The sequence below is a fragment of the Nannospalax galili genome, unplaced genomic scaffold (assembly GCF_000622305.1).
Source record: "Nannospalax galili isolate Female #2095 unplaced genomic scaffold, S.galili_v1.0 scaffold513, whole genome shotgun sequence".
NCBI classification, from domain to species: Eukaryota; Metazoa; Chordata; class Mammalia; order Rodentia; family Spalacidae; genus Nannospalax; species Nannospalax galili.
The window spans coordinates 3346852-3368754 of NW_008334861.1; the positions used below are offsets into that span (position 1 = coordinate 3346852).

General features: G+C 50.9%; 2 protein-coding genes across 5 annotated transcripts; both read right to left on the reverse strand.

The window, feature by feature from the left end:
* Nucleotides 1-5133: 5133 nt before the first annotated feature.
* Naa10 (N(alpha)-acetyltransferase 10, NatA catalytic subunit) lies at nucleotides 5134-11169 on the reverse strand. 2 transcript variants are annotated; one of them, XM_008829562.2, is made up of 8 exons: nucleotides 10982-11169; nucleotides 10470-10568; nucleotides 10066-10124; nucleotides 8859-8904; nucleotides 8649-8764; nucleotides 8394-8438; nucleotides 6354-6438; nucleotides 5134-5443 (listed from the first exon to the last, which is right to left on the reverse strand). In XM_008829562.2, the coding sequence occupies exons 1-8, from the start codon at nucleotides 11000-11002 to the stop codon at nucleotides 5207-5209; spliced, it is 708 nt and encodes a 235-aa protein (XP_008827784.1). In that variant the 5' UTR covers nucleotides 11003-11169; the 3' UTR covers nucleotides 5134-5206. The 2 variants fall into 2 exon arrangements, with proteins under 2 accessions (XP_008827784.1, XP_008827787.1); XM_008829565.2 differs by having other exon boundaries at nucleotides 5207-5443; nucleotides 8859-8917; nucleotides 10982-11120.
* A 141-nt stretch (nucleotides 11170-11310) lies between these two features.
* Renbp (renin binding protein) lies at nucleotides 11311-20134 on the reverse strand. Of its 3 annotated transcripts, none has more exons than XM_008829568.3 (11): nucleotides 20040-20134; nucleotides 19726-19835; nucleotides 19516-19591; nucleotides 19296-19371; nucleotides 18948-19120; nucleotides 18271-18495; nucleotides 17261-17342; nucleotides 16777-16952; nucleotides 16186-16317; nucleotides 11559-11646; nucleotides 11330-11471 (listed from the first exon to the last, which is right to left on the reverse strand). In XM_008829568.3, exons 1-11 carry the CDS (start codon nucleotides 20064-20066, stop codon nucleotides 11347-11349), a joined length of 1290 nt encoding a protein of 429 aa, XP_008827790.1. In that variant the 5' UTR covers nucleotides 20067-20134; the 3' UTR covers nucleotides 11330-11346. The 3 variants fall into 3 exon arrangements, with proteins under 3 accessions (XP_017652757.1, XP_008827790.1, XP_008827789.1); XM_008829567.2 differs by having other exon boundaries at nucleotides 19962-20080; XM_017797268.2 differs by lacking the exon at nucleotides 18271-18495 and having other exon boundaries at nucleotides 11311-11471; nucleotides 19962-20080.
* Nucleotides 20135-21903: the final 1769 nt, after the last annotated feature.

Here is a 21903-nt window from a genome sequence, read left to right on the forward strand (position 1 = left end):
CTGGCGCTGCTCGGGTGGGGCTCCTAGGGACTGGGCCCCCTCCCAGGCATTCGGGGACTGCCTCCTTCCTCCCTCCGAGCCTGCCCCTAGACCACTTTGGCCGAGAGCTGGAGAGACCCTAGGTTCCTGTAAGCTGACACCACCTGCTGCTGTTCCCCACCGTCTCCAGAAGGCTATCTGTAGTCATCACTGCCAGAGCACACCCGCATGGCCACTGGCCCTCGTTACCAGTGAAGAACGGCGCCATAGGTGCTTCAGGCCCAGGAATGCCCCTGGGCTGCCCATGCCCCCCAGCCTCCCAGAACATCAGATGCCCCCCACCCCGTTCCTGAGTCACAGCCCTGAGTAGGGCCTAAGGGAGTGCAGACTGCTGGATGGGAAGTTCCCCAGAGGACAGCAGGACTGTGTTCCCGCTGGGCCCCCTGAGGGGGAGGGAGCAGGGTTCAGCTACAGTTCCCCTTCTGCTCAGCACCAAAGGAAAGAACTAGTCTTATTTCCCCATAGGTGGTTACCACTTCCTGCTGCCGGAAGAGACTTTTTTGCTTCTTCCCCTGCAGCTTGCACCTGCGGGGACCTACATTGGGGGGACTCAGCTACTCTGGGGGCAACTCATATGGGCTCTCTTATCTATGGATAGTAAGGGTTCCCCCCACTCCTACCCACCTATAAGCCATAGGGGAAGACACAGTAATCAATTTGAGGTGTTTTGTTTTTGGTTTTTGAGACAGGGTCTCCCTGTAGCTCCAGCTGGCCTGGAACTCACTATGGAACTCACAAACATCCACCTCCCTCTGCCTCCCAGTGTGAGTGCTGGGATTAAAGGCATGTGCCACCCTGCTTGGCCTTTGATTTTGTTTTGTTTTGTTTTGTTTTGAGATAAGGTCTCACCCTGTAGCCTGAGACTGCTGGTTATATAGTCCAGGCTGGTCTCAAATTTGAAACAACCCTCCTGCCTCAGCCTCTTGACTGCTGGAATTAAAGCTGTGCACTACCACACTCAGCTTCTCCAATGAATTGGGGAGGTAGAAGACAGGTGACAAGCCTCCTGTCTTCAGTTTAGTAGCAAAGAAGTCCCTGGGGTAGGGGGCTGGAAAGATGGCTCACTGGTTAAGAGCACTTCCTGCTCTTCCAGAGGACCTAGGTTTGGTTCCCAGAACCCACATCCCAGCCAATAAATGTAATGACTTCAGTTCCAGGAGATCCAATATCTTCTGCCCTCCATGGGCACAGCATGGACATGGTACACTTATATATGTGCATGCAAAACAGTCATACATAAAAAATTGTTTTTTTAAAGAAGAAATCCTTTAGGTATAGTTGGTGGGAGACAGGCAAGGCAGTTAGGCACCATGTGTGTCTAGGGAGATAGGCTTGAAGGTACCAGTGCATGGGAGTCCAGGTTTGTATATGCATGCATGGATGTCGAAGTGCATAGATAGGCACATGTGACCTTGACCTGTAGATCTGGCAGGGAGGAGAGAATGTTTCAGCCTTTCAACTGTACAAAATTACTTCTCTTGCTCAGAAGGAAAAAGCATCCTTATCCTTAGCTGTGGACCTCTCCTCAATCCCACTACCAAAGCCTTTTTCTAAGAAGCTTGTGCTCATAGAGCCTTGAAGGAAGGTCTGGGTGCTATCTACAGCCTGGCAGGCCCAGATCCTGGACTTCCAGCAGCTGATCTCAAATAATAATCCATCCATGAACGACCCTTTTGTGCCAAAAAACACATAGCCTAGTAGTGCTTCATGCTAAGGGGATTCATGCCCCCCATTGGCTAATCCAACCCATTTTAACTGCCTCCCCTTGTATCTGAGCCCTGATTGGTCCTCAGAAGTCCCTCACCCACCCAGCAGAACCAGGCCCAAATCTTAAAAGGACAGGAAATGGCTGCTTAACTAGCTTTCAAATGTTCTCAGTCCTGGATGCAGAAATCCTCATATGGTACCTCATTCAGACCCTGCTATGAAACTGCGTGAAATTCGAAAAACAAAACAGAAAGCTTAAGTGACTGGCCCTGGTGCTTAGGACACTTGTTTGGCATCTGAAGTCCTCAATGAAACTGTGCCCTGTCTTTTTCTTGGCTTTTGTTCCCCTCCAAGAATCCAAAAGCCAGGGGTGGAGGGATGGCTCCCCAGTTAAGAGCCCTGGCTGCTCTTCCAGAGGACTGGGGTTCGGTTCCCAGCGCCCACATGGCAGATAACCAGAGTCCTTAACTCCAGTTTCAGGGTATCTGACTCCCTCTTCTGACCTCCATGGGCATTGCACAACACGGGTGTACTTACCAGGTGAAGTTACCCACATTTGGGCAAAACACTCATACACATTTGGAAAAAAAAAAAAAGAATCGAAAAGACAAAAGTGGGGGTGGGGGCTAGAGATGGACCAATGGTTAAAAGTATTGATTGCTCTTGCAGAGGACCCAGGTTTAGTTTCCAGCACACACGGTGGCTAACAACTGTCCATAACTCCAGTTCCAAGGGATCCAAAGCCCTTCTCTGGCTTCTATGGGCATTTCACAACATGGATGCACCTACATACATGCAGGCAAAACACTCATATGCATACAAATAAAAATAAAGCCAGCCAAGCATGGTGGTGCAGGCCTTTCATCCCAGCACCTGGGAGGCAGAGGCAGGCAGATTTCTGTGAGTTCAAGGTCAGCCTAGTCTACAAAGTGAGTTCCAGGCCAGCTGGGGCTACAAGGAGACCCTATGTCAAAAAGACAAAAAATAAAAAAGTAAAAAGCCTACAGGTTATAAGGGACTCTGAGGCTGGAAGACCACTGCCAAGTCCAGGCCAGCCTGGGCTATAGTAAACACAAACACTCCCCACCCCGAAAAAAAGAAAAAAGATGGGGGCTGGAGAGGTGGCTTAAGAGTTCTTCTTGCTCTTCCAGAGTATCAGAGTTCAGTTCCCAGCACCCACATCTGGTGGCTCCGAACTGATTTTAAGTCCAGCTCTGGAGGATCCAATGCCTTCTTCTGGCTTCAACAGGCATCTGTACACACATACACATGGCAGATGCATAGAAACACACAAATACAAATAAAAATCTTTTTTTTTTTTGGCCTTTTTGAGACAGGGTTTCTCTATAGCCCCAGTCAGCCCAGATGGAAATCGCTATGGAGCCCACGCTGCCCTCGATCTCAGAGATCCATCCACCTGCCTCAGCCTTCTCAGTGCTGGGATTAAAAGCTTGCGCCACCACGCGAAGGCCAGATCTGCAGGACCTTTCATTTTTATTAATTTTTTTTTAGACAGGGTCTCATTATGTAGTGTCGACTGGTCTGGAACTCGCTATGTTAAACCAGACTGGCCTCGAACTCCTAAGACATTAGTCTGCCTCTGCTTTCCAAGTGCTAGGATTCAAGGTGTGCGCCACCATGCCCGGGGCAAAACCATTTAAAACCCGATGAAGAATGTACACTAATTCCTTGGGTGTATGAGAGATGAGATCAACTCTAAGGCAGGGCTTGGGCGAAACAAGGGATAGGAGCATGAATTAGGCAGTGAGAGTTCACTCTGTAGGAGCGTCCCTGGAGTCACCCATAGTCGCATAGGAAACAGGCGGCAGGGTCAGCCTCCCGGTCTCAGCTCACAAGTGGCCTATTCCAAGAGGCGGATGCCGCTGAGGCAGGGGAAATGCTGGGCCCCTAAGGCCGGCGGGTCTGCGGTTTCCCGCTCCGCAGCTCCCACCTCCGCCCAGGAAACCTAACCGACTAGGGGCGGAGGGGAAGGCCAGCGTCTACCAGCCGCCAGTGACTCTGCGAACCGACAGCAGAGGGCGGCCGAGCCAGCTCCGCGCGAGCTTTGGAAACCTCCGCGAGCTCCGTCCCATCAGCTCTGGGGCGCGGCCGAACCAGCGCGCATGCCCGCCCGCCCCGCCGCGAGGAGTTGGGCCCCGGGACCAATCAGAGCCTGAGAACTAAATACGTCCCGGGCTTGCGAACCGGAAGGAACTGACGCCGGCACGGTGGGCGGGGCAAAACACCTCCCCGACTCATACAAAGGAAAGCACGCAACTTCCGCCAATTGGAACGCAGCTTCGCTCAGCTCGCGGGCTGGAACTATCCGTGCGCAAGCCCAGGCCCCGCCTTCTAGTCGCTACTTGTCGGGTTTCCAAAGGATCTCTAGTGGTATAACCAAATAGAGACCCGAGCTACAGGTACAAATTATTCAATCTAGTGGCCAATGTGTCACTTGTTGGGACAGGGACATTATTATAGTTCACAGCTGAGATTTCCCCGTTCCCTCGGAAGGCGGGTGGTCCAAGCGCCTACGAACTGGGTACCCCTAGTGATAGCCTTACAGCTAGAGAAAGCTCAAGAGGAGCGAATGTTTAGGCAAGTGACAGTGTCCAGGGAGTAGGATGAACTCACTTGCTCTTTTAGTTCAAAAAAAAAAAAAAAAGCCGGGCGTGGTAATCCCATCACTTGGAAGACAAGACATAAAGATCAAGACTTAAAGCCAGCCTTGGCTACATAGCAAGTTCAAGACCACCCTGGGGTACACGAGACTGTGAAGGGGAGCGGAGGAAGGAGGAAACGACCTAACCGCTTATTTTATAGTTTCTGACCTCGGTCGTGGTGGTTTGGAATGGGCCAATATCCAGCTAAAATATCTGTAAATTCAATGAGCAATTGAACTTGGGCATTTGGGGCCCAGAAGGCATTCAATGAGCAAATGAACTTAGGCACTTGAGGCCCAGAAGATAAATAACTGCTCTACCTGAAAGCAAGTATGACTAGAGAAAGGGCTGAGTGGGACATAAAGGGCAAAGCAGTGGCAGTAGAAGACACTAAGGATGGGACAGCTGTCTTTGAACCTAGAGGCTGACTAGAAGGTCTCAAGAATCATATAGTTAAACCTTGCAAATTTAGTGAAGACATTAATAAGGCTGCAGAAGGCTAGCAAGGCAGCAGCACAATAGAGCATCCAAGCCACCTCGTCTGTCCCTACCCCCAAAGCTGCTGAAGGTAGCCAGGGAGAGGTGGTGTCCTATCTCCAAAGCCCTGGAAAAACTTCCCTTTGACTTGTGAGCTTGGTAGGTGGCTTTGGGCCAAAGGACTGTAAAGTTGACATCCCTGACGCGGTGGGGCACCGCTGGAAAAAAGCACATCCCAGTAAGCACATTCACAAATCCCCCAAGGCCACAGGGTGAGGTTTATTGTAAAAGCTCTGGGGAGAGGCTGTGTGGGGCAGGCTCTAGGAGGCAGAGTCAGAGGCCTCTGAGCTGTCCTTGACATCTGTGCTCTCTGTGGTCTCGCTGACCTCGCTGAGGTCCTTGCTGTCCCCACCACTATCCTCAGCAGCCAGGCCCTTCTCCTCAGGACAGGCCTCTCCTGAGCTTGGAAGCGCGTTGCCTTTGATCTCTGCCTTGTTCTCCATGACCGCCAGCACCATGTGCCTGCCCTTTTCTTTCAGTTCCAGGTGCCGCCTCAGCTGTGGCCGGGAGCCCAGGTAGAAGCGGGTGGAAAGAGACAAGGTCTAAGTCTCCAGACAAGAGGCCAGGAGAGCCAGGCTCTGGGGCTGGCCGGGGGAAGGGACACAGAAGTGGCAGGGCCAGCACAGCATAGGACTGGGTAGGGAGCCCTGGTTTCAGTTTTAGCTCTGCCCCTCTCTAGACCTGCTTTATCTATAAAATACCAGGGATTCTGCAGTCCTCAAATGAGCTGCCGAGGAGCCCCCAAAGAGTATCAGTGTCCCATGAATAGCCCTGCCCCCAGGGACCCTTTCTCCCAGTCCAGTTTGTTCCTAGCTCTGAGTAGGTAGGGCATGGCTGTCATCCTGTCCCTGCCCCCATCCTGGCTGTCTCACTCCCTCTGCAGAAAAATCTCCTCCTGGGACTGGAGAGATGGCTCAGTGGTTAAGAACACTGGTTATTCTTGCAGAAGACCCGGGTTTGAATCCCAGCACCCACATGGCAACTAACAACTGTCCGTAACTCCCCGTAACTCCAGTCCCAGGGGAGCCGGCAGCCTCTTCTGACGTCCTCAGGCATTGCACGACATGGGTGCACTTACCTACATGCAAGCAATACACGCATACACATAAAATAAAAATAAAAGAAAAAAAAGGAAAATCTCTTATTGTCCCATACTTCACCTGCAAACTTCATTGTCCTCCCCACCCCCCCAAAAAAAAAACATCCTATGGCCTCTTCCTCTACTTGACAGCTTAGGAAGTGAGGTGAAGAGGGACTTCCTGACTCCCTGACTGTAGCTGTAAGTCAGGTCCTGCCTGCAGCCACTATGGGCCTCCTCCTGTCTCAGGGTTCCTAAGTAGCAACCTTTCACAAGTAGAGCATCCCCACCACTGCTGAACTGCTGCGGTGGTCTGGCTGGACTCTTACCTCATCAGCCATCTGTGTGAGGTCCCGCTTCATCGCGTAGGCATCTTCTCCATCTGCATAGTATTTGGGCTCCACTTCACTGATCCTGGGGGGTAGGATGGAGACACACCTGGGGGCAAATTCTCCTGGTCCCTAGGCTACTGGGGCAGGTGTCATCTCCCCCTGAAGGACTCTTGTGGAGGCAAAAGGCTAGCCTGAATGGACTCTTCCTTTATTTATTTGAATGGACTCTTCCAATAGCCACATTTTCATCATGGCTTTCTTTTGCACTCTCCAGCAAAGCCAAGCAGCATGCAGCATCCAGGATACCAGGAATATGCCCACCCCCAGACCTGCCACCACTCTAACCCTAGCCTAACTAGCAAGGATTTGTGTCTTACAAGATGAAGCCCTCAATTCCCCCTCCCCTTGCCCTGCTCCCAGTCATTTACTGGGCATGCATTGGAAAGAGGTGCTGTATCTCTACGCAGGTAGTCATCCCAGACAACCTGGCCACTGCCCAGACAGCTGAGAGATGTATGTGCACACTTGAGCAGCTCTGGCACTCAAAGGGAAGCCAAACTCTCAATGCCTAGAAAAGCCTTTGCCAGCCTAAGACACGAGAATTGGTCTGTATGTGTGAACATGGATGCATATGGCACATGGAGGCTAGAGGCAGATAGGAGTCTTCCTCAATCACTTTCCACCTGATTGGCTTTTGTTTATTTTTTGAGACAGGGTCTCCCTGTAGTCCCAGCTGCCCTGGAACTGGCTATGTAGATCAGGCTGGCCTAACTCATCAAGATCCACTTGTTTCTTGCCTCTGGAATGCTGGGATTAAGGGCGTGTGCCACCATGCCCGGCTTGTCTTCCTGTTTTTTGAGATAGGGCTTCTAACTGAATCTGCAGCCTGCCCATTCAGCTAGGCTAGCTAGGTAGTAAGTCCCAGGACCTTCCTATCTTACCACTCCAGTGCTAGGATTACAGGTGCATGCCATTATACCTGGCATTTAAATTTTTTAAATTTATTTTTTATTTATGTGTATGTATGTTTGCTTATTTCAAGTGTTCTGAACCACTGGGCCATCTCTCCAGCCCACTCCTGACTTTTTTATGTGTGGGTGCTGGGGATGGAACTCAGGTCCTTAAACTTTCACAGCAAGTACTTTACTGATTAAGTCATCTCCTCAGCCCCCTCCTCTACCTTTTTTCTGGTCTTGCTGTATGGCTGAGACTGATCTGGAACTCCCTATATAGAACTCCCTATATAGTTCAAGCTGGCTTCTAAGGCAGAATCCTCCACCTCCTGAGTACAGGGATTAACAGGGGTGCACCACCACACTCAGCTAGAATTGAACTAGCAAGTGAAGCACTTCCTACCCGAGGCATCCTTACCTGGGTCAAAGGTCCCTCCCTCCCTGCTTCTGGGTATTGAGCCCAGCCTGGCTTGAAGGCCACTGTCCTGCCCTGGTTGTTCTTTACCTTCACTCCCTCTCTAAGCCTAGTGCTGTTCTGCATGCCCTGCACAGGCAGCCCACTCCATCCTCACTTTTAAGCAGCACTAAGTACTGCCAGGCCCTCTCTTCCATGCTGGTCACACGGAGATGCTTGTGTCCTGAGCAGCTCAGTCCTCAGCCACCATGACAACCTCACTGCTCTTGTTTGTGGCCCTTCATCCCCATAGCCCCCTTTTTTTTCTTGCTCTCACCTGATGCTTCCAGGAACCAGTTACTTCTCAACCTGTATTCACTCCCTAACCTACCCCTCTTTACTCCCAAACTGACAATAAAAAGCTTTGTATGTTCTTCACCACACTGCCCTTCACCAGCATCAGCAGCACCAAGCAAGCCCTTCTCCACCCAGCAAGATGCACTGAACCCCTCCTCTACCACACAGGCAGGAAGCAGATGCCTTCTCCAAGTCAGCTTGTCAGTGAACAGCCATTGAGTATTCAGAGACCTCTCAGCAATGTTGAGTACCTCTACCCCTTGCCCAGAAGGCAGCTCAGCCCACCTTAGCAACTGGATTGATCATGCCACTTAGAAAAATCTGTGTACTTACTGAAAGTTGAGGGTGTTGGAATAGAGATGCAGGGCAGCCCGGTTACTGCAGGAGAATAAGGCACTGCTGAGCTGCACAAACTTGGCCAGGCAGGTTGGCAGGCCATGTCTAGGTCCTGCTCTTATTCCTGGTCCCCCTTTCCCATTAAGCCTACCTCCCTTCTCCAGAAGGCAGGGCATCCCAGAACCCCTGGCAATATGGTGTCTTTTCCTCCCCACTCCCCCACATTGCCCCTTCCCTCAGCTTGGCTTCCACCTCTTCCTGACATGCAGGGAGACATATTTGGCATTGAAGTTCTCTATCATGGCTCGAGAGGCCTGGTCCATCAGCTTCTGAGCCAGGCCAAGGCGCCGATGGGAACGCTTTACAGCCTGCGGGGAGAAGGATGGGTAGGAGGTGGATCTCAGTGCCCCCTCCAAATTAACCCTACTCCATCTCTGCCAAACCTTCAGTAGCTCCATTTACCAGTGAGGTGATGTGTCCATGTGGCACGTCATCTGGGTCTTCTTCCCTAGAGGAGAGAACTAGAAAGGAGTCTCGTGTGGTGCAGTCTACCCTGGGTACCTGTGCATACCAGATGTGCAAATTCCTTAAGGTTGATCCTATAACACCCCCAGACCCAGGCTGGGGAGAACTGGAAACATCTGAATCACACCCAGTCCTGCCCTCCTCAAGGCCCCACATTGCACCTACCACATATATGTAGTGTCAACAGAATATCCCCCAGTGATTTGACAAACAGAAAGTAGCTTCAAGCCATAAAAAGAGTAATGCTGAGCCAGTCATGATGGCCCACACCGTTGATCCCAGCACTTGGGAGGCAGAGGCAGGCAGATCTCTGTGAGTTCAAGGCCAGCCAGGTCTACATAGCAAGTTCCAGGTCAGCTGGGGCTACAGGGAGACCCTGTCTCAGAAAGGCCAAAAAAGAAAAAAAAAGAGTAATGCTGAATGCAGGGCACTACACAAAGGGAGCCAGTCTGAAAGGGCTACAGACTACGGTTCAACTCTGTGGCATTCTGAAAAGGTGACTGTATTGCTGCAGGTTAGTAGGGAGGGAGGGGTGGAATACTCTAAAGGAAGACACTAACACTCTTCAGTTGTCCAATTCAGAGTGCAACACAGCCAGAAGCACAGTAATGAAGACCACAGATTTGCTTAACAAAACCTGTGTTGGTTTCGCAGTTTGAACAAGTGTACCACACGTTATTAAGAGTGTGGATAAGGGGTATATGTGTACCTTCAGCTTAATTTTTCTATAAACTTTAAGCTGTCCTACAAAACAACCTGTTAATTTTTGTCTGAGAGAGGTTCTCACTAATACTGCCCTGGCTGACCCAGAACTCACTATGTAGACCAGGCTGGCCTTAAACTCAGAGATTCACCTGTGCCTCTTGAGCACTGGGATTAAAGGTGTGTGCCACCATACCCGACATGTTATTTTTAAAAACTCACATGATGGTTCACGTTAATAATCCCAGCACTCAGGAGGCTGAGTTTGCAGAAAGACTGCCACAAGTTTGAGTTACCCAGTGAGCTCCAGTCTATGATGTGGGGTGAGACCTCTGTCAGACAAACAGCAGCATCCAGCAGACATGGCTTCCCACCCCCTTCTCCAAACCTTGCCCCCCACAACCCCAGCACTATGCTTCTCTCTTCCCCCTTGGTGACTCACATTTTTGCCAGGACGTACCCCACAATCTTCCCATTCTCATCCTCAGCAATGTAAGAGAGCTGGTAACAGAAAGGAAAAGGAAGTCAAAGCAGGCAGATGCCAGCTGGAGCTGCAAGTGGTGAGTTTTGACACCTGGCGATCTTAGACCCAAGGGGTTCGGGTCCCCAATCCACACTGTGTTCCATCTTGACCTAGAAGAGGGCAGGCACAGGTGCGAATACTGTCACTACCCTGTGTCTAGCCTACACTCCCTTCATCCACCTTCTTTTCAGTTGCTTGGCTTTGCCATCAGCCAAGGCTTCACTGTACCGAGGTTCTTAGGGCCTTCTCACTGCTTCTTTGCCTATTCAGATTGATGTTCTGTTTCTGTTGTCCGCTACCTCCAGAACTCAAATTTTGCTCACCTGGGGCCAGGAGAGTCCATGGTAGAAATAGTACTTCATCTGGTAGTTCTCGGGTAGGCAGAGGAGGTTGCAATGCTGCATGTTCATGAGGTCCTCGGGCTGCACAACAGCGGGACATGGTTATTGCAGGGGTGAGGTAACTAAGAAGGCCTCATTCACGTGGATTCCCTGTTCCCTGTCAAGTGTCCTGGGCCTCCCCTCCTGGGGCTAGACAGGGTTTTGACTGTCTGACTTTGCTCAAGTCTGGCCACAGGCGCCGCGCAAAGCGCACTGGTTTCAGGACCGAGTGTGCGCGCCCGGAGGTTCCCGGAGCTACCTGCTGGAACCCTGACATCAGGAGGACGCGGGTACTCTAAAGCAACTAAACAGGCGGGTGCAGCCCTAAACTCTGGCGGCCTCACGCAGGGCCACCACACCAGGGCCTCGGGAGCATGCGCATGCGGCCGCCGGGTCCGAGGACCACTGGGTCCTGAGGCCACGCGGCGCAGACAGCCCTGCGCCCCGACCCTCACCCTCGCGTTGCGGATGTTCATCCCGGAGGCGGGGTTCGCGGGTCCTTGGGGGACGTGAAAGCACTCAGCCGCCGCTGCTCGGGAACGCAATTCGGGATTGACGGGGGCCCGAGCCGGGGCCAGGCTCGCGGAGGTGGGGGCGACGAGGTCCAACCGGAAGACGGCGGATGTGCGCCTCTGCGGGATCCGCCTCGAAGCGGCGCAGCCAATAACCAAGGGGCCCACCGCGCGCTCGAGCCAATGGATGCGGCCGGGCGGCTCCTGCTGGGGGCGAAGGCCGGGTGAGGCCGACTGCGCGGGGAGTGGTAGCTCCCTTCCCGGGGCCCACAGAGGCGCACACACGGACAGGTGGAGCAGGTTTAGCTTTATTTCGCGCCTTCGCGGGCGGGGACAGCGGGCAGGGGGGCGGCGTGGGCTGGCTCTAGGCGGCCAAGCAGGGCGTCCAGCATCTGCTCGCACATGGCCAGGCATCGAGGCACGTGAAAGCAGCCTGCGGGGCAAGATGGGCATGCAAATTGAGAAGGCACGGGTAGCTGGGTGCCACGAACCCTTGCAGTTTCACTCTGTCCCCACTCACCTTTGAAAGGGCCTCCCTTGATGGTGAGGGCCACCTTGCCCTCTCGGTTCAGATAGCCAAACCATTCTCCGAACTCGGGATCCCGAAACTGGAATGAGAAAATGACAGGACCTACTTGGATGCCACGGGCTGAGGAAGGGGCCCTCGCTAGCCCCACTGCACACCACTACTGGTGGTCAGAGGTCAAATTGACCCTAGACGATATGGCTCCATAATTGATTTTAACCAAAAATGTCCTGGACAAAGATGAAAGCTGAGGGTGGTTGGCAGCAGGCTGCCCCACCGTGTAACTGGAGAAAAGGCTGCAAGTAGTATAGGAAAACACTTGATGAGGAGGTCTATATTTTGATTGTAGTGTAAGCATTATCATAACACTTTGACTCGAATACTTAAAATGGACAAATTTTAGCTTATGTAAGTTATACTTCGATACAACTGAACTAAAAAAGAAATAATCCTAGGTTGATGAGCCTGCCACGAAACTTACATGAGCTAAAATTTAAACTGATTTCAGGGGAGTTCAAGTCCTCTTCACAGGCCTGTGGTGGAATAGATTACTTTGCATCACAGAGACATGTGACTCCTGTCCTTGTTTAGTTTGGTTTTGTTTTTTGCTTTTTATTTTTTTTAATTAAATTTTTTTTTTGGTCTTTTTGAGACAGGGTCTCCCTGTAGCCCCAGCTGGCCTGGAACTGGCTATGTAGACCAGGCTGGCCTTGAACTCACAGAGATCCGCCTGCCTCTGCCTCCTGAGTGCTGGAATTAAAGGTGTGCACTCCCATGCCAGGCTTCTCATCCTTTTGACCCTGCGTAGTGAGTCTAATACTTTGGATGTGGGAAACAGCAGCACAGCTGGTTGGATGGATCCATTGCACACTCCACCCTTCTTTCCTGACTACACCTCATCCTGCATTTGTCCCACCAAGGCTTGTCAGGATTCCACAGGTCCCTTCACTTAGGACCTTCTGTCCTCACTGGTAAGAGTTAAATGAAATCCCTTCTCAGAAGGATTATAGGGCAAATCAGCTGCACTAAAGTCCACCATCAAAATGTCCCTTTAAGGGACCAGTCGTGGTAGTACATGGCTTTGATCCCAGCACTCAGGAGGCAGAGGCAGGTAGATCTCTGTGAGTTCCAGGCCAGCTGGGCTACAGGGAGATACTGTCTCAAAAAGCAAACAACAAAGTCCCTTTAAGGGGGCAAGACCTGGTGCCCCACACCTTTGATCCCAGCACTCAGGAAGCAAAGGCAAGTAGATCTTTGTGAGTTTGAGGCCAGCTTGGTCTATATAGTAAGCTCCAGGCCAGCCAGCACTACATAGTGAAATCCTGTCTAAAAATAAAAGTCTCTTTAAGAGGCTCATTGGTTAACAGCACTTGTTCTTGTAGAGAATCAGAGTTTGGATACTAGCACCCATAGTGGGTAGCTTACAACTACTCATTCCAGAGAATGTGATCTCTTCTTCTGATCTCCATGGGCACCTACTCGCAGACATATGCATACACATAAATAAAAATAAAATCTTTTTTTTTTGGTCTTTTTGAGACAGGGTCTCCCTGTAGCCCCAGCTGTCCTGGAACTCACTATGTAGTCCAGGCTGGCCTTGAACTCACAGAGATCCGCCTACCTCTGCCTCCCAAGTGCTGGGATTAAAGGCGTGCGCCACCATGCCTGGCTAAAAATAAAATCTTTTTAAAAAGTCCCTTTAGCCTGGCATGGTAGTGCAGCAGAGGCCTGGTCTATAAAGTGTGTTCCAGGCAAGCCAGGGCTGCATTTTGAGACCCTGTCTTAAGGTTTCAAAAAAAGTGTCCCTTTAAATTGTGACATATGAATTAGTATAATTTTAAGCCATGTGATGGCCTCATGCCTGTAATTCCAGCACTCAGGAGACAGAGGCAGGTGAATTTCTGTGAGTTCAAGGCCGACTAGCCTGGTCTACATAACAAGTTTCACACGAGCCCGGGCTGTCTAATGAGACTCTGTCTTTAAAAAAAATAAAGTATATTTTTCATGGGAGGTAAAACTATTTCTGTATGTATTCATTGTAACCTTTGAGTGACTTTGGCAAATCCTTATTTTTTTTATTTTTATTTTTGCAAATCCTTATTTTTAATTACTTGATCTGACACAAGATAATATGCTTCCTTGGCCATCTAGATTTTTGCCTTCTGCATTATCAAGTGATAGTGATCAACCTGTTGATTATAACTTTTGTAACTCATTTTTCTGTTTGTTGTATTGGAGACAGTTTGGCTATGTAGTCCAGGCAGGCTTTGAACTCACAGCCTTCCTGCCTCAGCTTCCAAGTGCCCTTACAAGCATGTACCAACGAACTGGCTCTTATACGATATGTTTAATATCATCTCTATCCTGTTCAAATACATTCTTATTTCATTTTATGGTTAAAACTGGTAGCCTCTAATCCATGCCCTTGATAAATACATTTAGTTTTCAGGCAGAGATTCAGGGTAATGACCCTCATGTTTGGTAGTGCTGAACATCCAGGAGAGCTCCAGTCGTTGCTCCTCTGTGTGCGATTGCAGTAAAGATGCAGCTGAAATTTTGTTGTTTCCAATCACAATAAAACTATGCTAGATTTCAGCCACAGTTAGTAGCCAAGTGTAGTGGCACACACCTGGCATACCAGCACTCAGAAGGCAAGGTGGAGGAAGGAGGATCAAGGTTATCCTCAGCTATACAGTGAGTTTTAGGCCAGCTTGGATTACATGAGACATCTTTCTTTAAAAATTACAAATAATTGGGCCAGGTGTGGTGGTGCACGCCTTTAATCCCAGCACTTGGGAGGCAGAGGCAGGCGGATCTCTGTAAATTCAAAGCCAGCCTGGTCTACATAGTGAGTTCCAGGACAGCTGGGGCTACAGGGAGACCCTGTTTCAAAAAAAAAAAAAAACAACCCAAAAAATTACAAATAATTTAGCCAGGCTTGGTGCCACATGCCTTTATCCCAACATTTAGGAGGCAGCGATAGATGGATCTCTGTGGAATTGAGGCCATCCTGGTCTACATAGTGAGTTTCAAGACAGCTGGGGCTACAGGGAGACCCAACAACAACAGCAAAATCACAAAGTTACCATTTTCCGCAGAGTGAAAGTCCCTGCTACAGTCACAGGGTTGGCATTAGAGCAGTGGCCTTGGACGCATTCCACCAATCTTTAAGTACATGCTAGAAGCCCTTACTTTGATTCCTTTCCTACTTCATGAATGATTTCAGTATCCTTTGCTAGCTTTGATTCTCACTTCTTCTATACTTGAAAGCTTACTTTGTGGCACACACCTTTAATCCCACCAGATGATTGGGATTGGGCAGCAGAGGCAGGCGGATCTCTGTGAGATTGAGGCCAGCCTGGTTTACATAGTGAGTACCAGGCCAGCTGGGGCTAAAATCTATGTAGACCAGGCTAGCCTCTAATTTGCTGTGATCCTCTGGTTCCAGCCAGCCTCCCAAGACCTGGGATTATAGGTATGACCCACCATGACCAGGTCACCTACATTTTTCATGACAGCTAGACATTTGTGGCAGGCCAGACCTCTCCCTCTGAACTACAGCCTCAGAAACCCAACTCTTGTTCTGGGAAGACATAGCTTAGTTGGCTAAGTGCTTTCCTTACAAGCATGAGGGCCTGAGTTAGATCTCCAGAACACATGCAAAAAAAGGCCAGGAATGATGGCAAACTTGGAAGTCTACCATTGGATAGGTAGCGATAGGTGGATCCCTGAGGTTCGCTGGCCAGCCAGCATATTTGAATTAGATGGAGAGTTCCAGGCCAGTGAGAGATCAGGTGAATGGTGCCTGAGGAATAATACCTGAGGTTGTCCTCTGACAAGGACACACACACACACACAGAAAGTGGGGGGCTGGAGAGATGTCTCAGCAGTTAACAACACTCATTGTTCTTGCACAGGATCTGAGTTTGGTTCCCAGCACCCACATGGCAGCTCACAACTGCCAGTAACTCCAGCTCTGGGGCATCTGAAACTCACCTGGCCTCTGTAGGCACTGCATGCACATAGTGCACATTCCTACATGCAGGCAAACACTCATACACATAAAATAAAAAATGAATCCTTTATAAAACCCCAAATGCTGCTTTACCAGCCTCACAGCCTAGCAGCTGGGCTCCCTGTCAAGGCTCAGGCTTTCTGACCCCTGGTGCATCAGGCATGTTCTTACCACATGGAGCCCACCTGGCTGGGTCCTGCCTAGTCTCCATCCTCTCAGTCAGACATGCCCTGTTCTCCATTATCTCAGATCCTTGCTCAGTGGCTACAGTCACTCATGTTCACAAGGTCTTCCCTGGTCCCTCTATAACTTGCCATCTGCTTTGTTTTCCACAGCTCACTGCTGTCTGCATTTGCTTGTGTACCTGGTTATAGTCTGGAAGCCCAGAAAGATGAATTCCTTGAGGTTCGGGCTTGTTGGTTGAGTGCACAAAAGGCACTCTGAGGACTCTCAAAGCAGCTGAGGGCAATGCCTGATGAGTGCCCATTGTGGGAAAGCCTCCTGGACCCCAGTCAGGCTAGCCCTGTCCCCACTGCACAGCCCTTGCTGCCTGTCATATCCTCTGCATCCCACTGGGCCTGCAGGAGACAAGGAGACAGCACTCACCTGGCAGAAGGTGTACTCAGCCACCTGGTAGAAGAGGTGCAGCAGGGCAGGGTCCCCACTGTCACTGTAACCCATGAGGAAGGCAATCATGGCTTCACTGTGTGGCCACCACAGCTTCATGTCCCACTCCAGCTGAGGGCAGAGCAGAGACAGGCAGCTGAGATCCCTGCAGTCCTTAGGACACTCAGTCCCACGCTCTGATCCTGGCTCAGTCTCTGTGTTCTTAATCATGAGACACGGGGAGAGGTCTGACTAGTCCCTGGGAGTGGGACTAGCTTTCTGACTTGTAGACATTCAAAGCAGCCCCTTAAAAAGACTACTAGAGGGCTACAGGGAGACCCTGTCTCAGAAAGAATAAAAAGGACAAGTTGTGGGGAAGACTCCCTTTAACCCCTGAGTTGGAATGCTGTCTGTCTTGTCAAGCTACCTTTAAGCCCCTTGGACACTGCTCCTACCCAAGGGTTACACAGCCGCCCTCTGTGGATCTGTAGCAGGATGTGGGTTTGAGAACTGGGCTCTAGGTTCAAATTCAGACCCAAATTCCCCTTCTACATGTTGGAACTTTGGGTAAGCTGCTCTGAGCATTCCCACCTGGGTAGGGCAGAGATCATCAGCATCCTGAAAATAGAAGAGGCCTCCATGCTCCGGGTCCCAGCCAGAGTGGAAAGGCAACAACAGAAACTTGTCAATAATGTAGGCTCGAAGTTTGGGGTCACTTTTCCGGATGGCATGCTGGAGCAGGAACCAACCAGCTTCCAGTGCATGGCCTAGTGAGGATCCAGGGTGGAAATCAGATCCTTCCCCAGGAATCAGGGTCTTGAGCCCCTGCCACCTCCCTTCCTCCCACCTCAACAGTGAAAGCTGCTCCATCTTTCTGTCAAAACACCCACTCTCCTGCAAAGAGGCCCCCAACACACACTCAAGCTCCTGTAGCCAATGCCCAGCCTTGGGATACCAGTCTCCTCCTGCCTGCTCCTTGATGGAAGGAAGGCAGCCCCTCCCTCCACCTGAGGCCCAATCTCAAGGCTAAATGCTTTCTTTTTCTGAACAGGCCCAGCATATACTGTGCCCTCACCTGGGTTCTGGTGTCTTCCTAGGCAACCAGGGAGTTCCTTGCCATCTTCTGATACGTTCTCTAGCACAACTTGTCCATCCCGCTGCCAGGGAGGAGGCAAGAAACAGCTGTTGCCAGTTCTGAACCATCCAACCAGAATGATCTAACCTCAAAACTCCTTTCCTTCCAAGACTGGAGAGATGGCTCAGTGGTTAAGAGCACTGGCTGCTCTTACAGAGGACCAGGGTTTGATTCCCAGCACCCATATAGCAGCTAACAACTGTCCATAACTCTAGTTCCAGGGGATCAGACACCTTCTTTTGGCCTTCATGCACAGGTGCACTTACATACATGGAGGGAAAACATTCATACACATAAAATAAAAATAAATCAAATTAAAACATTTAAAAAAATCTCCTTTCCCCCTTGGCACCAGCCACCCACTTGCTCAGTGGGCCCAGAGGAGCATTTTTGGTTTGGTGTGTATATGTATGTGTTTTGAGAGAGTCTCAGGTAGTCCTGGCAGGCTTAGAATTCACTGTGTAGCCAAGGGTGACCTTGAACTCCAGATCCTCCTGTTTCCACCTCCCAAGTTAACAGATTACAGGCATATGCTACCACACCCTGCTCCACAGGAACATTTTTGGAAGGATTAATTGTTTCCCATGGGCCTAGGATGTTCTGATTCTTCCTTCAGGCCTGGGTTTCTGGGGGTAGGGGGTGGCTAAAATGGGGAGGCCAAGAAGACTTGAATGCCCACAGAGGCTAGGGAGGAACAAAGATCAGAGTCTAGTTTCTAGGTCTCAGGATGTGCCTGGCGCTATGGCCTCTTCCTCTAACCTTGGGCCCTTACCCAACCCTGCCCTAACAAGCTTGGGCTTCACCTTCCTGAGGCCCCTGGGCTGCATTTCAAAGGAATAAACTTCCACATATCCACCAGTTTGGAAAGTTGGTGAGCAGGTGGCTGCAGGCAGAGGGGCCCTTGTGGCATGGGAGAATGGGATTCACTTTGTCCTCCGGCCCTTGCCCACCTGGACGTGCTGCAGGATCCTCTGGGCACACCAGTCCCCTAGCTCCAAGTACTTGCTGGCCAGTTCCTTGTCTGCCTCCCCGAGCTGTTCTACCAGGCTGAGCAGCATCATGGGCACCGCCATGGGTTCTGTGGCTGGGGTACCCGAGAGCTGGGGTCGGCCCAGTCCAGCCGGGTCCTCCCTCACCCAGTGGACAATCTGATCCATCATCTCCACAGCCTCATTCTGTGGGGAAGCCAGGCAGAAGCTGCACGCCCTGTCCAAGCAGGACTCAGGACACAGCCTGTAGTGGGAGTGCTGTGTCCACTCCAAGGACACCCGTTCCCCTTCCTGCTCTCAGGGAAAACCCTATAGTTGAGCACTGGAGGCCAAGCAGATACACCCGCACCCTGCCTGGGGGGGGGCGTTGGGGTGCAGGCTACTCTCAAGCAGAGGAGCCTGGGGTCTGGCATCCCCAGGGAAGGAGGGAAAGGACCCCTTCTGGTTGGGCACAGGGATGGAGCATTCTTTGCCCAGGATCCTGTGGTGGTAGGTATAGGAAGTAGGAGAGAGGTGAACAGACATGGGGGTCACAACTCAGAGGTAGGACAGGGGTGCATGGGAGCTGTGGCAGGTTCCTAAATCTGTTGTCAGAGTGCGCTCAGACCCAGCAGCTTATGGCAGTCCCTCTGACACACCTGGTAACGCATCTCCCCTGTCACTCTCCAGAGCTCGTTCATGGCCATAGTATAGAAACACTCGCTGAAGATGGTCCTCTGCACCTTAACTGGACAGCCATCCTGAGTCAGCACAAAGGCACACTTCTTGCTAGGAGGTGCCACTCTGGCATAACGCAGCAAAAACTCGCCACCTGGTAGTTGGGGAGCAAGCATGCTAGGTCTCTGGGGAGGACTCTACATGTACTGCCTCTGGAAAACTCTCCAGTCTCTTTCATGTTCTAGACCCTTCTAGGAATGAGAGATCCATTGAATACAGAAAGACAGGACCCATGAGGCTCCTGGGGATACGGAGACAGGAGAGGGTACCTGCTTTCGCCGCATCCAGAAGGTCAGTACGATGGAAACGCTCAAAATTGCGGTACAAGCGACAGTACATCCATACCTGTGAGGTAACAAAGTTTAAAGGAGAGCAGGTGGGGTGAGGGCAAATTCAAGTTCTACGTGGGAAGGACTTCTATTGTGGGAAAAAGTGTTGAGTGACAGCTTTGTGGCTGCGGACTGAGGGAGAGGACTGGCTGCTCCCTACCTGCCTCCCCTGCAGCCAGACATATTTGAGGCGGTCGTACACCTGCCCGTCTCGTCCAAGGCACGTGAAGAAGCCCCTGTGGGACATGCAGGATTTTAAAATATTGGGAAGGAGCTTTGCACACCTTCCTACAATCTCACTCCTTTCCTGAGGCCAGCAGAGCTGAGTTGCCTCAGTGAGATAGGGGATTGGGCGGGCGGGGCACCAAACCCGTGTTCCAGGTCATGGGAGTGCTTCATCCAGAAAGCCACCACACTGTCGAGCTCCTGTCCCACACGTTTCTTCCAGGCGTACAGTGTCTCCTGTTCCTTCTCCATGTCCTGAGGAGAGATTCAGGGGTTGGAAGTACAGCTCCTCACAGGAACTTCCTTAACCAGCTTAAGTGGGCCCCAGAACTGCCTCCCATAGAGCCCCCATAGATCCTTGAGCCAAGGGTCCCCTCCCACCTCTGCCCTGGGCTTCTGATCCCACCGTCGACTGGGACCTTTCAGAACAGCACCTCCCCTAACAACCCCACCACTGGCCTGCAGCACTCTGAGACCCCAGTCCATCACACTCTCTAACAGGAAGACAGAGTTGGTCGAGATCCCGTGATTGTCACTCAGCTGACCCAGCTGAGCCCCACCCACCCGATCATCGTGAGGGCGCCCAAGGGCCAGGGGCGTGGCCAGGACAGAGGGCGGGGTTTGGAATCTGCCCTCTGCCCATTTTGGCCTGGGCTGAGCACCCAGGCTCCAGATGCCCTGGTGGGAAGTGGGTAAGCCAGCAGAACATGACAGTCTGCCAATGGAAAGGGAGGAGGGGGTACTGGATCTGGGCCTGGTAACTGAGGCTGGTGGTCCCAGCAAATGTGGGGTTGGGGTACAGGTGGAAATAACTGAATCCTGAGACCCTATGACCCCATATAGTGGGTAAATCCTCGCTACCAATTTGTTTAGCTGCTTCAGCTGTCAGTGTTCAGCAACTCACAACCATTGGCCCTGATGTCTTCACCCCAAAGGAAGTTTCTGGAAGAATAGACAATAACCATGCAGGGCAGAGTGAACTTCCTTCAGCTCTCTGGGCCTGCCTTTCAGCTGCCCAGTATGGATTGTGTTGCTCTTTACTGACCCTATCAGATGTTCTGGAGTGGGCTGGCTGAGCTATCCTCTTGCTACCCTCATTGCTCAGCAGACTTCTATGGAAGGAGACTTCCAGGAGTCATAATATCTGAGGTACCTTGGGGAGCTTGAACCTTTTGTGAAGGATGGATTGCAGCCCAGGAGCATAAGTAGGCCTAGTTGATGGGCTCTGAGAGATGGCCAGAACAGATAATAACGTTCCTGGGCATGGTGCTGATCTTGGGCTCCCTCTACTGAGTGCTCCCTCTTTCCAGGCAATGGCTGCTGACTTGAGCTGCAGGCCTGTGAGCTGACAATCTTCCAAACTGAAACATTTTCCCCTTACTTCCCCAGGAAGTAAGCCTGATCCCCGTGTCAGGCAGGTAGGTGTATACTGCAGCTGCTGCTTTCATATCTACCCTCAGGTTACTTCATGTCTGGGGGACCCTGGCTCTGTATCCAGCAAAGCTTGATTGTGTGTCTTACTTATGTGGTATCCATTTGTGTCCAGTCTCTCTCCCCTCATGTCCAACCAAGGACAAACCTTGGTATGATCCTATGGGTGGGTCCCACTAGCCCTGGGTTTCATGGGAACAGGATGAGACAAGGCTATGATGCTTTTTTCTGTCCTCAAGCTGAGTTTGGTTTTTAAAAAATATATATTTTATTTCTTTCTTTGAAGGTATTTTTTAAAATATTATTTTTATGTGTATGAGTGTATTGCCTGCATGTAGGAAGTGTACCCGTGTTGTACAAGGTCCACATAGGTCAGAAGAGGCTGTCGGATCCCCTGGAACTGGAGTTATGGACAGTAGTTAGCTGCCATGTGGGTGCTGGGATTCGAACCTGGGTCTTCTGCAAAAACTGTGTTCTTAACCGCTGAGCCATCTCTCCAGCCCTCTATTATTTTTCTTTTATGTATTGCCTGCATGTATGTAAGTGCACCCGTGTCCTGAAATGCCCACGAAGGTCAGAAGAGGGCACTGGACCCCCTGGAACTGGAGTTACAGGTGGTTGTTAACCACCATGTACGTTCTGGGAACCAAACCCAGGTCCTCTGCAAGAACAGCCAGTGCTCTTAACTGCTGAGCAGTCTCTGCAGCCCCTTGTTGGTTTATTTTTGACAGGGGCTTGTGTATCCCAGGATGACCTTGCACTCCATCTACCAACTGCTGAGATTACAGGTGTGTGCCACCACACTTCGCTTCAAGCCCAGTATTTTGAGATGAGTACTAAAGGACTACTGGAATATTCCTTTTAAAAAAATTTTATTATTTTATGTGTATTT

Excerpts from the sequence above, each read along its gene's own strand:
- Naa10 (XM_008829562.2), bottom strand. The coding sequence starts at position 11,002 with ATGAACATCCGCAACGCGAGG. Across the intron at positions 10,125-10,469 it reads ATGGACTCTCCTGGCCCCAG|CTCTCTTACATTGCTGAGGA; the intron begins GTGAGCAAAATT and ends TTCTGTTACCAG. Across the intron at positions 8,905-10,065 it reads GGGTACGTCCTGGCAAAAAT|GGAAGAAGACCCAGATGACG; the intron begins GTGAGTCACCAA and ends TCTCTCCTCTAG.
- Renbp (XM_008829567.2), bottom strand. The coding sequence starts at position 20,066 with ATGGACTGGGGTCTCAGAGTGCTGCAGGCCAGTGGTGGGGTTGTTAGG. Across the intron at positions 19,372-19,515 it reads TCTGGCTGCAGGGGAGGCAG|GTATGGATGTACTGTCGCTT; the intron begins GTAGGGAGCAGC and ends GTTACCTCACAG. Across the intron at positions 18,496-18,947 it reads CAGGGGAGATGCGTTACCAG|AATGAGGCTGTGGAGATGAT; the intron begins GTGTGTCAGAGG and ends GCTTCCCCACAG.